Raw genomic sequence first — 15,446 nt, 5'->3', positions numbered from 1 at the left:
CAAAAGTATAGTGTGTAACACATATAGTTATAATCTTATTAATAAATACATTGAACTGCCAATTACGGTACACTAATAACCCAACCAAAAACAATGAATAGAGTAACATTAAAACACTTACCGAAGTGGGTGAAATGAAATAATGAAAATACAAAAAGAATAACTTTTCTTCAAAATACATTTGAATAACAAAAATTAAAATAACATCATTATAAATAAAAAGAAATAGCAAAAAAAGAGTAAAATAGTTATTAAAGTAGTAAAAATAACAATGAAAATTTCAAAATAGTAACAAAAAATATCACAAAAGAGTAATTTATAATTTGCTTCTTTCCTCATTCTTTTTTATTTCAAATAATTCATCAGAAAGAGTAGTAAGAAGTATTTCTGTTTTTTCAACCATTTCTTTTTGTTCTTGGGTTAAGGTAATGGTTTGGTATTTGACTGAGTCTTCAATAATTTCTTTTGTTTGAAGTATTAAATTGAAAATGCGAGGATATTTTATTTTTGAATAACATTTTAATATTGTTAAAATATCTATTTTTTCAAATGGATAAATTAACTTTGGAATATACTTTAATGGTAATGGTCCATACTGTAAAGAAGATAAAGAAAATTCAATATTTTGTTGTAATTTTTCAGCAATAACAGCTGGTGGTTCAAAGACAATTTGTTTAATAGAAACCACTTCATATTGTGGTAGTATAGAAGGGAGTGGTTGGGCAATAGTGATAACATCTCGTTTCCGAGATATTTTATAGCAGTCATCTTCATGTTCATATTTATAATCAAAACAGAAAGTATTTGTTGTAATGAAGTTTTCTACAATTTGGTTTTCTTTCATTGGACTAACTTCAACAAAAACAGAAGTATTTCCTTGTTTTCTTAAAACAGCTTCAAATTGATTTGGTGAAAGGATAGAGCGAAGTACTAATCCTTGATGGTTTTTGTCTTTATTAATAAGATAATAATGATCAACATTTGACTCTGTTTCAAGTTTATTGTATAAATCACACATACTGTCATGACAAACTTCTAATTCTTTATATTGTTTCATTGTTTTAAATAAAGAAACTAATACTTCAAAAACGTAGATAGCCATTTGTATTTTATTTGCCATTTTAAAGAAGTCTGATGCTTGTTTTAATTTATTAACAACAGTAAGAAGAGTTTCTTTATTTATTTCCATAGTAATATCATCATAACTAGGTTCCTTACATATTTCTTTTAATTTTCTTTTGTCAACACTTTCTGGAAGTCCAAGATATAAAGCTATATGAACACAACAAATGCCAGCTTCACAATACATTTTATAAGAGACATATTCTTCAATCATTCTTTGAATCCAAGCTATATGAACTCTTGCAGTACTTTGATATTCATGAGCAAAAATCATAAATTTCTCAACCAATTGAATTGGAGAACTTCCACTCATTAAACTTTTAATATCAGCTAATTTTTGTAGAATTTGATCTGCGGTTGTTGTTAGTTCATTTAAACATTCTTCAAACAAAACTTGTTGACTTTTAGATACGTCAATAAAAGCATCTTTATTAAATTCTCCTTCAGCATCAACAAATTGATTTCCTTTTTCTATTGAAAGAGCTGTTTTCTTTGAACCTCCAGAAGAATGAAACCCAGTTTTTTTCTTAATTATTCCACTTGCTGATTTTTTTAGTGTTGAAGGTCCACTAGAACCAAGTAATTTATCACTAAACAAAGACATAATTTTACTTACTCTTGAATGATGAGGTTCTTTACAGATAGAGTAATCAACATATCTGTTAAGTTTTCTATACTTATCGTCAGTACTTTCTGCTTGAATTAATCGTTGAGAAAGTGTTTGTACATCTTTAATTACTGCTTGTGTTATCATTTGAGGGTTTTGAATAAATGGTTCTGTTGCAGTAAAAAGATAATGTAAGGTAATAGCATAGTCATTTCTAATTCGTTCATATTCAATTTCTTTAATTGCTTGTTGTTCAAATTCTTTATTTAATTGTTCAATTTGTTCTAACTTACATTTTTCTTCAATAATATCTTCTTCAAAATGATGAATTGCAGTGATAACAGAAACTGAAGATATTGTATATTTCCTTGTTTTTTTACCTCTTCTTTTAATGGGTGTTTTTACATTTAGAGGTGGTGAAAAATTATTTGATTCTTCTTTAAATTCTCTGAGTAATTGATAATCTTCTTGAGCTTCTTTTATCCATTCTTTAATTTTATCTTTATAACAACATACTTTTTTACATATTGAAGATATAGCTTTAACATAATCATTACTTTCTCTCATTCGTATGTTTGCTAGTTCACATCCAACAGTAGACCAAATATATGATTTAAGAACTTCTTCTGCATATTTGACTTCTTTCTTATGCCATTCTTCTTTCTTAATCAAATTATCTTTCATTTCTTGATATTTTTGACTTAATTCAATACAATATAAACACAATTTTTCCCCACTTTCTATAGCCTGACACCACCAGTCAAATGAACAAAACTTATTGATAGAATCATCAAAATCAGTTCGTAGTCTTGCCATTTTCATTTCTAAAAATTGACAATATTCAATTAATCCATCTATAACTCTAATACAATTATTGTCATATTCTCTATTATTAATTTCATTAAAATCTTTCATAGATTTACGATAACATTGTTCAATAAAATTAATTCCACTTGACATTTTATGTTCATTCATTTGAGCTAAAACTTCAAAGACTTTAGTTTGTTCTTCATCAGTTTGTTGTGCTTTTTTAATTTGAGATCTCAAATCATCAATCAAATGAATTAACGTCTCGAAATTAGAGAATGTGATACAATCAATTTCTTTTAAAGAAGAAATGTCATTAGTCCATTCTACCCAATTTTTTTTCTCATTTTCAATGATTTCTTTGTACGAATCATCTTGAAGTAACAAACTTATCCATTGAGGTAATTTGTTAAAGAAAGTATCAATAGACATTAAAGAAGTTTTAATTTTATTATTATGTTCTTTTTCTTGGTCAACAATTCCTTTTTGTTCTTTAAGAGAAATTTGAAGATTAAGATATTGTGTAATTCTGTCATCTATTTTTTCTTTCATTGGTTCAAGACTTTTTCCAATATTCATTTTAATAGTATTCAAAGCATTAATATCTTCTTGAGAGAATAACATTGCTGATTGTATTTCTTTAATAATATTACTTTTTAAAATTACATAAAAATTATTTGGAGTTGCATGAAATTCTTTTATTAATTCAATAACTTTCATGAACCTAGAAAGAACATTATTCATAAAAACAAGAAATACATCTAAATCCCCAACTTCTACTCCAATATTAATTTTTTGAAGATGAATTAAAGAATTAATATTTTTTTGACCTTCTTCCCAATAACTATGACGAAGTTCATCAATTTGTTTAACAGAAGTCTCAAAATCTTCTTTTGCTAAAGAAGGAAGATAGTCAATTAAATTTCTAAAGAGAGTAATGTTAGAATATTTTAATTCTGATAATGACACAGCACAATCAGACATTGACCTACTTATATTTTGTGAGAATATAAAATTATACTTTACCATTATATAAACTAAATCCAAAGCATTCTTACGAATAGATTCTTGAGATGAATTACAAAGATTTAATAAATTCTTTAGTAAAATTGCACTGAATTGACTAGTTCCTTCAAATAAGAAATGTTTATGTCTAAGAATTAATAATCTAATAAAGTCTTTTAATTTATTTGTATATTCATCATTTTGATGTACTTGAAATAATGTAGTAGCAACAATTTCTTCTAATCGAATTAATGATTGTCCATTATCCGAAGAATTTTCAAATCGATCAAATAAAGCTTCAGCATAGTCCATTACAATAGAACTTAATTCTTCAATTATTTTATCAAGATTCTTTACTTTATTTATCCTAGACTTTACAATAGGTTGTTGAACATAAGATGGTATTTTAGTTGTATTTAATCCACCAGAATGTCTATTATGTTTAGAAGAAATAGATTTACCAAAAGAATTAATTGGTTCAATCATTACAGTGTTTCTATTATTTGTTTGTGTAAAATATGATTGTTTTAATGTATGAATAAGATCTTTAATTTCTTCTATTGGATTATTAATTGAACATGGGAAATGAATAAAGAATAATAATGCTCTTCTTAAATGAATAAGAAATATTTCTATTCTCGTTGGAATTTCTTTTTCTAACCAACTCTTCATTGTAGAATATGAAATATTCTTTAAAACAAAGAACATACAAAGATACATTACTTTAATATCATTAATAGATTCTTCACTTACACTGAATTGATTATAATGGACATCTTTAATTTTATCAAACTCATCCAATAAATAAATTAATATTCCAAAAAGGATATTTCCAATATAACATCTATCTTCTTTTGACTGATACTTTACATCAAAATCTAATCGAAGTAAAATTGACAATAATGTGTCAATAGCAATTTTCCCAACAGGTCCTTCTCTAGTATAAATATTTAAAAGTTCTCGAATAAAATATGTAATGACAAGATGTTTTTGAGTTATTTCATCACTTAAATGTTCAATTGTTGTAACTTCTAATGCTTGTGGTTTATTAAATAAAATAAAATTCTTTGAAATTCCAATTGTTGCAATAAATTGTGTTCTACATATTCCTAAAGTAACAAATGCTGGACTTGTACGATCTAATCTTGTAAACCCATCATTCCCAAGACAAGACCCTAATGTAATAAGATGTTTAATAATAATAGAAGTAATTGGTTCATTATCAATAATACCCATCAACCTTGAAATAAATTCAGCTAAATTAATATTTCCTTCAAAAACCCCTTTGTAACTATTAGATACAATCTTTTTTCTTATTAAACTTGAAAATTTTTGACATCCAATAGAAAGATAAGATAAATTCTTTGAATCTAACTTTTTACCTGAATTAGTCATCATCACTATTCCTTTAAATAAAATAGTAAATAAAATCCAAGAATATTTCATTACATTCTCTACTTTTTCCATATCATCTTTAATTTTCATTAAAAATTGCCATAAAAGTCTTGAAACAAGACTTTCTTCTTGATTTTCAATAGTAAAATTAATAGTAAAGTCATATAATAACTTTGATCTAGAAGAATCTGATTTACCAATACCTTCAATTTTTGCAAAGATATCAAATAAAGCAAAAAATCCTAATGAATTTTCTTTAGTATGAAAAATGAAATAATTAACAATTGAAGGTAAGAAATGAATAGCTTCTTGAACTGGAATAGACTCAAGAGCTCTTTCTACTCCAACCATCTTTCCATTTAAAAACCTATAAATATTTTTTTCTTTAGGATAAATAGTAGATTGAACATCTATCTTAACATTAATACTCATTTTTGTTACATCATGATGTAATTGATTTAAATATCCTTCAGTAAGATTTCCTTTTAATAATGGTAAAGAATAAACCATACTTGAAACAACATTTCCATTTGCAAATAAAGGAAGAACAGAATAATACATTGGTTTTTGTGAAAAGTCATCATATGAAATGAAAAGAACAGTGATTAAAAGATGATATTTTTCTCTTAATGGAAATGGTAATTGAACTCTAATTTCATCAGTAAAGAATGTTTGTTTATTATAATTAACAGATGAATATACTTTATCTAATAAATTTGGTGACATAGAATTCATTGGAAAAAATGATTTAATAATACTATTTGCATTTAAATCATCATTACTTTTTAATTGAAACATTAAACAAATTCCACCATTTTTTGGTCGTTTATCTTTAGGAATACTAACTTCAATAGGAGATATAAATAAAGTATTATAAAAGTCATGATAAATTTCATTAATATTTTTTAATATAACAAGATCATGTAATAAAGGAACTTCTTCATTTTCTTTTTCACTAGCTTCTGGTGGTTGTGAATCAACATTTTGAACAACTCCATCTTGAGTAATAATTAAATTTGCTTTTGTATAATGGTTTAACTGTTCAAATTTAAACCCCCATGAACCATTAATTGGTTTAATCTTTCCACTTTCTACATTTCCAAGAAATTGCCATAAATCAATAATACTATCATCATAATATAATTTTAAATTATAATATGACTTTCTATCTTCAAGTAAATCATTATTTAATGCCATTGCTCCTGTTGCAATATATTGAAGAAATTGAACACCTTTTGCTTTTTGAGTAACATTTATTTGTCTCATTTTTTCAATAATTTTTAAGGTGTTTCGTGATTCTTTTTCTGCTATAAATATTTCTTCCATACTTTCTCCATCAAATAATTTATAAATAGTTAATACACCCCATAACTTCCCATTTTTAATTTGACTTTCATTTAATGATATTGCACATGTCTCACCAACATTGTTATTCATTATTAAATTAACATCTGCTTGTTTAGGTGAAATAATAAAATTACTTGATACTTTTTCCTTTTTACTTTGATCATAAATAGCAAAATTAAGAATTAAGTTATCAATTGAACCAACTGCCCACACTACATTATTTAAATCAATCACATAAATTATATTTTTGTTTTTTATAACATCATCATTAATTTCATTTTTAATTAAATCTGATGGATTTAAATCACGAAATAATGTACCGAAAAGACAAGGCATTTCTTCTCTTCTATTGTATTTTCCTGGTTCAAGTACTAATGAATTCTTTCTTATTTTTTCTTCTGTTGTAATATATTCGATATTATCATCGAGTTGAATTGTTGTAGTTTGTTGATAAAATTGATTCATTATGAGTGTGTGATAATCATCCATAACTGAACCCCCCAAAACAATATTTTCTTTATTTAGTCTTTGTTTATGAATTAAATCAAAACGGGTAATATGGTTAGTTGGATATGTTTTAAATTTATTTGGTACATTAGAATTATCAGCCTGTGAAAATAAACTAATTAATGAAACAGAATTCCACTATATTATTAACAATGAATAAAATAAAAATAATTCTTACAACAAAAACAAACTTCTATTTCATCTCTTTTTTGTTCAAAATAATTACAAAATTTTGCAAATTCTTTTCTACAAATTCTACTTGATTTATCAAGAAACATACTTCCTAAAACTTCTCTTAAATTTTGTTCTTTGACGAATAAATGTTGGTTAGATGAAATAGGAAATTGACCTGATTCTAAAAATATTCTTAACTGAAAAATATCTAATTGTTCCGTTTCTTCTGAATCAAATTCCTATATTATTCAATCAATCTCTTTCATTTCTTTTTTTTAAACCTCAACTTTAACAAACATCAAATTGAATATTTAATACTCGTTGTTGTTCTTGATCTTTTATTTGTTTAGATGTTTTAATTCGTGGAGTTACTAACCTTGGACTACTTACTAACTTCAATGACTTAACAAAATCGTTCTTTTCAAAAATATCATCAATGACGACTTGTTCTTTGTTCTTCATTGAAATGAACTTCTCAGTTAATTTATTTTCTTTTTGCTTTTCTTTTCTATTTTTATTTTTTCCCCTTCCTCTTCCTTTCGCATTTTTTATTTTTTTAGTATCCACGTCATCATTTCTCTTTTCAATTTTTTTATCATTTATTTTTTGTCATTTATTTTTTTTATCTTCTATTTTTAAATTTCGTTTTTTTCTTTTTTATTTTTAGAATATTTTATTTTTATGTTTTACGAAATTTTTGTTAAGAGAAACAACAAATAAAATAAGATATAATTTGATATTGTGTTTTTCGTTTGTTAAAATACTCTCAATAATCTTTTATTCTTTTTTCAATAAACAATGTTTTAAATGAGACATTCCACACGAAAAAAGTTGATATAATTCTATCTTTATAAATAAAAAGACACAACATCTATTTCATTAACACAAAACAAAAAAAAAAACATTGCTATTCAATAAGAAATAGGAAGTAATTAATTGAGTGTTATAACTTTTATTTTCTATTCTTCTTTGGTCATATGAAACTTTATGAGTATTTGTTCATCCATTATTCTTTTTTTTACTTTCTATTAGTCTTTGCAAACTTCATCAATTTAAATAATCTTTATTTAAGTGATTATCTCTTCTTTATTTGGATTTTATTGTGTATTAAAACTCTTTTTTTTCATTATATTATGTTGAATGAACAAATCACTCCATTGTTATTTCATAAGTTCATTTAGTACCATCAACAACATTAATACCACTTTTTTTCTTTGATAATACACAATAATATCTTCAATGTAATTCATTGATTATCAATTTACTTGAATGTTGATAAATAAATAATACCATCATCTTTATAAATATTCACTCTTCTATAATAATAAATGATATTCCATCATTGTCATAACTATTAAACATTATTATTCTTGTAAGAATGAGTAAGATGACTTCTATCTAAATCTAATACCATAACCAGATAGTAACTAGAATATTGAATATATTGGTTCATTTTAGGGTTCTATGTGGTGTCTATGATATGCCACCTTTGAGTCTGTATTAAAGACATTAAATAAAACAAATAAAAATAATAAATAATTTAAACATAGAAAAAAAGAAAAAACCCCTCATCTAAATTCTCAAATAATAAAGAGAATTTATGGAATACGAGTATGTTTTATTTGTTTATTTTCTACTTTTTTTTAATGAAAAGAAAATGACTCATGATTATTAGTAAAAACTCTACAACAACTAATTATAAAATATTAGTCATTGGTGAAGCTGGTGTAGGTAAAACTTGTTTATTAACTCGTTTTACTGAAGATAAATTTGATGAGCAAGAACCTTCTACATCTACAACATTTAAAACAATTGATGTTGATATTCCTGAATGTAGTAAAATGAAAACTATTAAATTAGAAATTAATGACACAGCAGGTCAAGAAAGGTTTAGGATTTTAACGTCTTCATTTTATAGAAAGTCATGTGGTATCTTTTTAGTATTCGATCTTAGTGATGAAGAGTCATTTAAAAATCTTACAAATTGGGCAAGGGACATCACTTATTATGCTTCTCCAAAATGTGTTGTTGTTCTTATTGGAAATAAAAGTGATTTAAATGATATTAAAACATCAAAAGAAGATGCAGATGAATTTGTTAATGATAAATCATATAAAAATTACTTTATTTGTTCAGCAAAAACTGGTGATGGATGTAAAGAGGCATTAAAATGTATGGCACTTGAAGTGGCTGAAATGTGTGTAGTAGATGACACTGATACTGTCCCAGTTGAAAATAAAAAACAACAAAAAAAATCTAAATGTTACCTTTTCTAATCATTTTAATCAAAAATTAGTTTTGTTTATTTCTTGTTTTATTTTGACTCTTTAAAAAAAAAATCTTTAATTTTTAAAGTTCTATTATATCGAATTATTTACTTTTCTTCATCTTCAGGCTCATCATCATCTTCTTCTCCATCATCATCTGATGATGAACTTAATTTAAAATCATCTTCCTGGTCATCAAAATCATCTTCATTTTCAGGATCTTCATCATCTTCATCATTTGAATCATCAAAATAGTCGTCGTCATCATCTTCTTCAAACTCATCAGAAAAATCATCGTTTGTTGGTTTACTGAAGTATTCAGACTTTTCTGTTTCTCTTTCCATAACAATAGAATGAACATAATCGATAAAATCTTTATTTCCCATAACTATTTGTTTCACAGTATTTTCATCATCTCTACCTTCTACACTATTAACGAGTGCAACCATTAAAAGAGAACCAATTAACCAATAGTCTGGTGCAATATTTTTATTCTTTTTCATTTCAATTGCATCTATGTCTTTCTGTTTCATTACATCAAGTAATTTACCATTATCAATTAATTTTAATTTTAATTTCTCAACACTACTGTTCAATATAGACAATACAGTCATTTGAATAGTTTGTCTTACTACAGTACATAAATGATCACCATAAAATACATCCATCATTGCTCCTAATACATTTTCATTAGCAATGACATCATAAACATGTTGAAATCCACTTAATACCAATGATAAAATAATATAAATTAAATTGTTAGTAACACCTCCAACTCTTCTTGATTTCATAATATTTTCAAAGTCTTTAACATGGGGAAGTAATGCATTAAAAATACCAGGTAAACGAGTTTCATCATTATAAGTTAAAATAGTAGAACAAGCGAGAATATTACTTACAATATGAAATGCTTGAGAAACAATGAAATCATCTTGAGAATTAAATATAAAATCAATAAATTGTGGAAGAATAACTTCATTATTGAATCTATTAATAAATTCAATAGTATCAGAATCAGTATTAGAAACTTTCCATAATACAATAGAATGAATAAACATTGATATATTTTCAATAGCACTAATTGATTGTGTAGTCATAAATATTGTCATAATTTTATTAATAAATTGATGATTACATATCTTTTCAATATATCCTGTTTTTCCTGAGTCTTCTAATTTCATTAATTCTAATATATTATCAATTAATCCATCTATCTCTGGATGATTGATCATTTTTTCTAATACTTCTTCATTATTAATTAACATATCAAACATTATTGAAGTACTATCTTTATATATTGATAATAATATTTGTGATGCAGCTCTTATTTTTGTTATTTCTTCTTTCATTATTGTATTAAATAAATAATTTATCAATTTTTCTGATTTTCCTATTGATTCAACTAATCGTGTTGGTTCATCTCCAAATAATGATGCACAAACACTTCCATATTTTTGTGTATTTTCAAATGTAGATCCTTTTGGTATATCTCCTAATGCATATTGAACAATTTTTTTTAAATTATCCTTTTTACAACAAAAATTAATTAATTCTTCATTTGTACGTATTTCTTGAATAAAGTCTTCAATGTCAAGTAACTTTTCTAATGTACATCCTTCTTCTTTTAATATTGTATCTATAGGTGATTCTAATGATAAAAAATTAAACATTCCTGACCAGTAATTCATCTATTAATAATTTCCTCACCCTTTTTTCTTTTTATCAATTTATATTATCAAACAAACTTTATAATTCTTCTTCTCTTTTTTAGTGAGTTTTTTTCTTATTTTCAGGGTTTTATTTTTTTTTTCTTCTTTTTTTTTTATTTTCTTTTTTTTTTGTTTTATTTATTCTTAATTAATCTTTTGTGTTAAACTACTCTTTAACTTATTAGAATTTCACTTATTTTTATCTTACTTTTGATATTTAATATATTCTTTTTTAAAAAACTATTTTTTATGATTATAAATAATACTAAAGTCTTGTGTATTTTAATGTATCTTTTTAAACAGAGTTTAAATACAATTGAATACATTTTTAAAAAGACATTATTTTATTGTTTTTATTTAGATTGTTAAATTATGTTAAAATTCAAAATATTAAGAACCTAAAAAAAAATTAGACTCAATAATTGTACTTGAATCATTGTTTTATTTTCTTTCAATAATTTTTATTTTGTTTATTATCAAATTGAAGTATTATAAATACTAATTCATATAATTTATTTTTGCCATTTATTTTTATAATTTATAAATAATATTTTAAATTTTATTTCAATGAACATATCAAATTTAGTAATAATTTGATGTTTTGTAATTATACAGTAAATTATATTTATTATTCTATTTCGAATTATATATGTTAAGATATTAACACTTTCATGTAAGAATACTATTAGATGTATTAGTCATATAGTAATAAAACAAAGATAACATATCAAAGAGAATAATAATTTAAAATGAGAAACAAATAATGATATGCAATTCAAAAACTATTTTAAAATATTCAAATCAAATTTAAAAAAAAAAAGAAATTAATTATCTCCCCAATAATTTGGCATAAATTGTCCAAACTTTTCATAATACCATTTAAATCGTTCTCTAACCTCATTATCAGGAATAAAGAAATCTTCATTTCTTTTTTCCTTTCTACCATATTCTTTTTGAGGATCACCTTCTTTTTTAATACGCAACATAGAATCTTTCATTTCTTGAGTTAATTCTAATCCAAATTGGTCATAAATTCTTTGACTAACTTTAATAGGATCAGTAATCATTTCTCTAAATCCAATATCACAAATTTGTTTTGCTCTTTCAGGTTTTTCAGCAATCCATTTTTCTCTTGTAGCAATAGCATTTTTCAAAACAATTTCATTCATCTTTAAAATACTTTCTTGTAACCATTTATAGTCATCTAATCCAAGATCTCCAAGATATTTTTTTCTTCCATTCAACATTAAATAAAAAGCAGATTTATATTCATCAACAGGTTCTCTATGAATCCAAACAATTCTTGGTTCAATATCATCAGCACACATAATATTAAAAAATGGTACCATAGTCATAAAATGAGAAACACATTTCATTAAATAATAACCATGTTCAGGAATAGGATATTCAATAGCAGACATTTTCATTTCTCCAAGAACAGCTTCATAAACTTTAGAATAATCTTTTTCAAAAGCAGATTGTCTAAATTGTTCCCATCTTGGAAGTGAAGTACTGAAAATATATGAATGAGCTAATCCTTCCATAAAGAAAAGTTCTTCTTCTGGAACCATCATATTATCCATATTATGACACTTATTTAAATCTTTTCCTTCACTTGTAACTTGTCCAATAATCATTTCTGAAATCTTTAAACGAGCTTCTTTAGTCATTGTATGACTTCCTGGTGCAAGATGTTCATAAAATAATACTTTCTTAGATTTAGGATCACATCCAAGAACAGTATGTGTAAATGTTGATCCACTTCTTGGAAGTGCAACAATATAAATAGGTTTTTTAATTTGGATTTTATTTAATTCTTCTTGATAAAGATTTCTTTCTATACAATAACGTCCATAACAAACTATTTTAGCTACAACACTTTTCATTACAAATTTAAAATTAGTAGACTCAGGATCTAAACATCCTGCAAACATTTCATAAAGTCCTTGTTTGAAAAATGGTGCTTCAAGTTCTGGATATATTAATGGAAATTGTGTTTTATATAAATCTGCATGTGAAGGATCCATTTGACATAAAAATCCAATTGCCATCACCTTAGCTTTTTCAAATAAAGCATCAAACATTGGTTTAGGAATTAATTCTCTATAATAAGGAGAATTTGTATTAATTGTATAATGTTCTGGATAACTATTTGGAAGAGACATGTAATATTTACTTATTATTTGAAGTTTTTAAGTTTAAATAACCAACATCGACCCTAACTCAATAAATATTATAAATTCCATCAAAATTACTTTTCTTTTTCAAATTTAAATTCCATATTATGTTATTTTGTGTATTACCATATTAACGTTCAAATTATGAGTCTTTTTAAAATTACTTTTTTTTTGTTATTATATTTTATTATATTTTATTATAAAATTTACTATTATTATTTCGTTTAACTTTTCTTTCTTTTTTTTGATTTAATTTATATTTTGATGTTTTATTTCAAATTCTATTAATTTCTTTATTAATGTATTAAAAAATGGAAAATCAATAGATATATCTACAATTTAATGTTTTTTGTATTGAGAAATGGTTCTTTTATTTCAATATGTCATACTTCTATCACAACGTTCTTTTCCAATAAGTAAGCATTAGAGTGCTTCATCCTTCTTCTAATGAACTACAAAGTTTTCTGTAATTTCATTATTAAAGAAATAACAAAATAAAAAAAAACAATGCAAATAAAAAATAGAAGATAGAAATATGAATTAAATTACTACCAAAATAACCACAATAATAACAATAACCACTATAACCAAGAAAACAATTGAGAGTACTAAAAAGAATTCCGAAATCATTACCCATTTTTTAATAATTTCATCAGTTGAATGTTTGTATTTTAAAATAATATACAACCAAAGAGCATTAATAACCAAACCTATTATAAATAATCTCATTACTTTCTTTTGTTCATCAGTAAATTCTGTTTTATTTCCATTTAATAAAGGTGTGTCATCTTCATAATTATTTTCTAGTAATGTTGGAGTAATTACACTACCACCAAATTGATAAACACCAGTCATAACAATAGAAAAAGTAATAAATTTTTTTTTATTAGATTAAACTGAACTTTAGAAATAAAAATAAAACCCTTTTTTATAAAATTTGAAAGAAATTTATAATTCAATTCAAATGGAATATCGTGAATTAGGAAATATTGCATTTTCTAAACAAAATTATAAAGAAGCCATTGAACAATATAGTAAAGCTATTCAAGAAGATCCCTTAAGTTGTGTTAATTATACAAATAGAGCATTATGTTATTTAAGAATAAATGAAAATGAACTTGCATTAGCAGATAGTTTTAATGCATTACAAATTGATCCTTCTAATCCAAAAGCATGGTTTCGTCATGCAGTAGCATCAGCTAATTTAAAAGATAATAAAACAGCGTTACTTGATTTAAGAAGGGCAATGACATTATCATCAGATGGAAGTATTACATCATTATATAATCAATTAAAGAAAGAAGAATATCCAGGAAGATGTTGTGGAAATGTAGTAATTCCAGAAACTAATATAAAGAATGAAGAACAAGAGTATAAAGGAGAAATAACATTTAGAATATTAAAAGAATTTATTGAAGAAGGGAAATATCCAAAGGCATTAATACGTTCAATAATTAAAAAATCAAAAAAGATTTTAAATGAAAGAAATGCTATTAATTATATTAATTGTTCTAACATTCGAATAATCGGTGATATTCATGGACAATTTTCTGTTGTTTCAAGAATAGCAGAAGAAATAGAAGAAAATCAACAATGTGTTTTATTTAATGGAGACTTAGTAGATAGAGGATCAAGGGGATTAGAATGTATTATTGGAGTTTTAACATTAATTATAGAATATCCTACTCTTGTATATCTAAATAGAGGAAATCATGAAGATAAAGAATTAAATACTACATTTGGATTTTATTTAGAAGCAATAAATAAAGTTGGATTAGATATTTATAAAGAAATAACAGAATTATATATTTCTATTCCATTAGGTCATGTAATTAGAGATTCTGTATTTATTGTTCATGGAGGAATTCCAATAGAACCAGTTAATATTAAAAGAGCTCCAATAACAAAAAAAGAAAAATATGAAGAGTTTGATATTGAAAATGCATTTTTATGGGCAGACCCTCAAATTAAAAATGGATCATCAAAATCACCAAGACTAATTGGAAGAACATTTGGACCTGATATTTTATTAAGATTTTTATGTGAAAATAATTTAAAATTTATTGTAAGAAGTCATGAAGTTAAAAAATATGGTTTTGAATGGGATGTTACTGGTAAATTACTTTCTTTATTTTCTGCACCAAAATATGAAGGATTAGATAATGTTGGTGCTTATGCTGATTTATGGTTTGACCAAGAAGAATCTCCTGAACTTCCACATTTTACAATAAGTACATTTAAAGACTTTGATATTAGAGATCATCAATAAAATTAAATTGTTTGATTTTAAAAAAAAATTATTTGTTTATTTTTAATTAAATTTGAACTT

At 24.5% G+C, this 15,446-nt stretch overlaps 6 protein-coding genes across 6 annotated transcripts, besides 2 other annotated features; 2 read left to right on the top strand and 4 right to left on the bottom strand.

The window, feature by feature from the left end:
• Window positions 1-316: 316 nt before the first annotated feature.
• On the bottom strand, window positions 317-7,426 carry EHI_114220 (uncharacterized protein; the record flags this gene model as incomplete). Its single annotated transcript, XM_646680.1, has 3 exons — window positions 317-6,928; window positions 6,982-7,203; window positions 7,262-7,426. 3 exons carry the CDS (start codon window positions 7,424-7,426, stop codon window positions 317-319), a joined length of 6,999 nt encoding a protein of 2,332 aa, XP_651772.1.
• Window positions 7,427-8,375: 949 nt separating this feature from the next.
• Window positions 8,376-8,461: a repeat region.
• Window positions 8,462-8,628: 167 nt separating this feature from the next.
• Window positions 8,629-9,240, top strand: EHI_114210 (Rab family GTPase; the record flags this gene model as incomplete). The annotated part of the gene is made up of 1 exon (XM_646679.1): window positions 8,629-9,240. The coding sequence occupies one exon, from the start codon at window positions 8,629-8,631 to the stop codon at window positions 9,238-9,240; it is 612 nt and encodes a 203-aa protein (XP_651771.1).
• Window positions 9,241-9,338: 98 nt separating this feature from the next.
• On the bottom strand, window positions 9,339-10,919 carry EHI_114200 (uncharacterized protein; the record flags this gene model as incomplete). The annotated part of the gene is made up of 1 exon (XM_646677.2): window positions 9,339-10,919. The coding sequence occupies one exon, from the start codon at window positions 10,917-10,919 to the stop codon at window positions 9,339-9,341; it is 1,581 nt and encodes a 526-aa protein (XP_651769.2).
• Window positions 10,920-11,764: 845 nt separating this feature from the next.
• EHI_114190 (uncharacterized protein) lies at window positions 11,765-13,105 on the bottom strand (the record flags this gene model as incomplete). Its single annotated transcript, XM_646676.2, has 1 exon — window positions 11,765-13,105. The coding sequence occupies one exon, from the start codon at window positions 13,103-13,105 to the stop codon at window positions 11,765-11,767; it is 1,341 nt and encodes a 446-aa protein (XP_651768.2).
• A 318-nt stretch (window positions 13,106-13,423) lies between these two features.
• Window positions 13,424-13,573: a repeat region.
• An 84-nt stretch (window positions 13,574-13,657) lies between these two features.
• EHI_114180 (uncharacterized protein) lies at window positions 13,658-13,972 on the bottom strand (the record flags this gene model as incomplete). Its single annotated transcript, XM_646675.1, has 1 exon — window positions 13,658-13,972. The coding sequence occupies one exon, from the start codon at window positions 13,970-13,972 to the stop codon at window positions 13,658-13,660; it is 315 nt and encodes a 104-aa protein (XP_651767.1).
• Window positions 13,973-14,081: 109 nt separating this feature from the next.
• EHI_114170 (protein phosphatase, putative) lies at window positions 14,082-15,386 on the top strand (the record flags this gene model as incomplete). The annotated part of the gene is made up of 1 exon (XM_646674.1): window positions 14,082-15,386. One exon carries the CDS (start codon window positions 14,082-14,084, stop codon window positions 15,384-15,386), a length of 1,305 nt encoding a protein of 434 aa, XP_651766.1.
• Between the last annotated feature and the right edge of the window lie 60 nt (window positions 15,387-15,446).

The sequence above is a fragment of the Entamoeba histolytica genome, genomic scaffold, assembly GCF_000208925.1.
Source record: "Entamoeba histolytica HM-1:IMSS scf_1104750518013 genomic scaffold, whole genome shotgun sequence".
Lineage (NCBI taxonomy): Eukaryota > Evosea > Mastigamoebida > Endamoebidae > Entamoeba > Entamoeba histolytica.
Note: the sequence above shows the minus strand (reverse complement) of the source record. Positions and strands in the feature narration are given on the sequence as shown.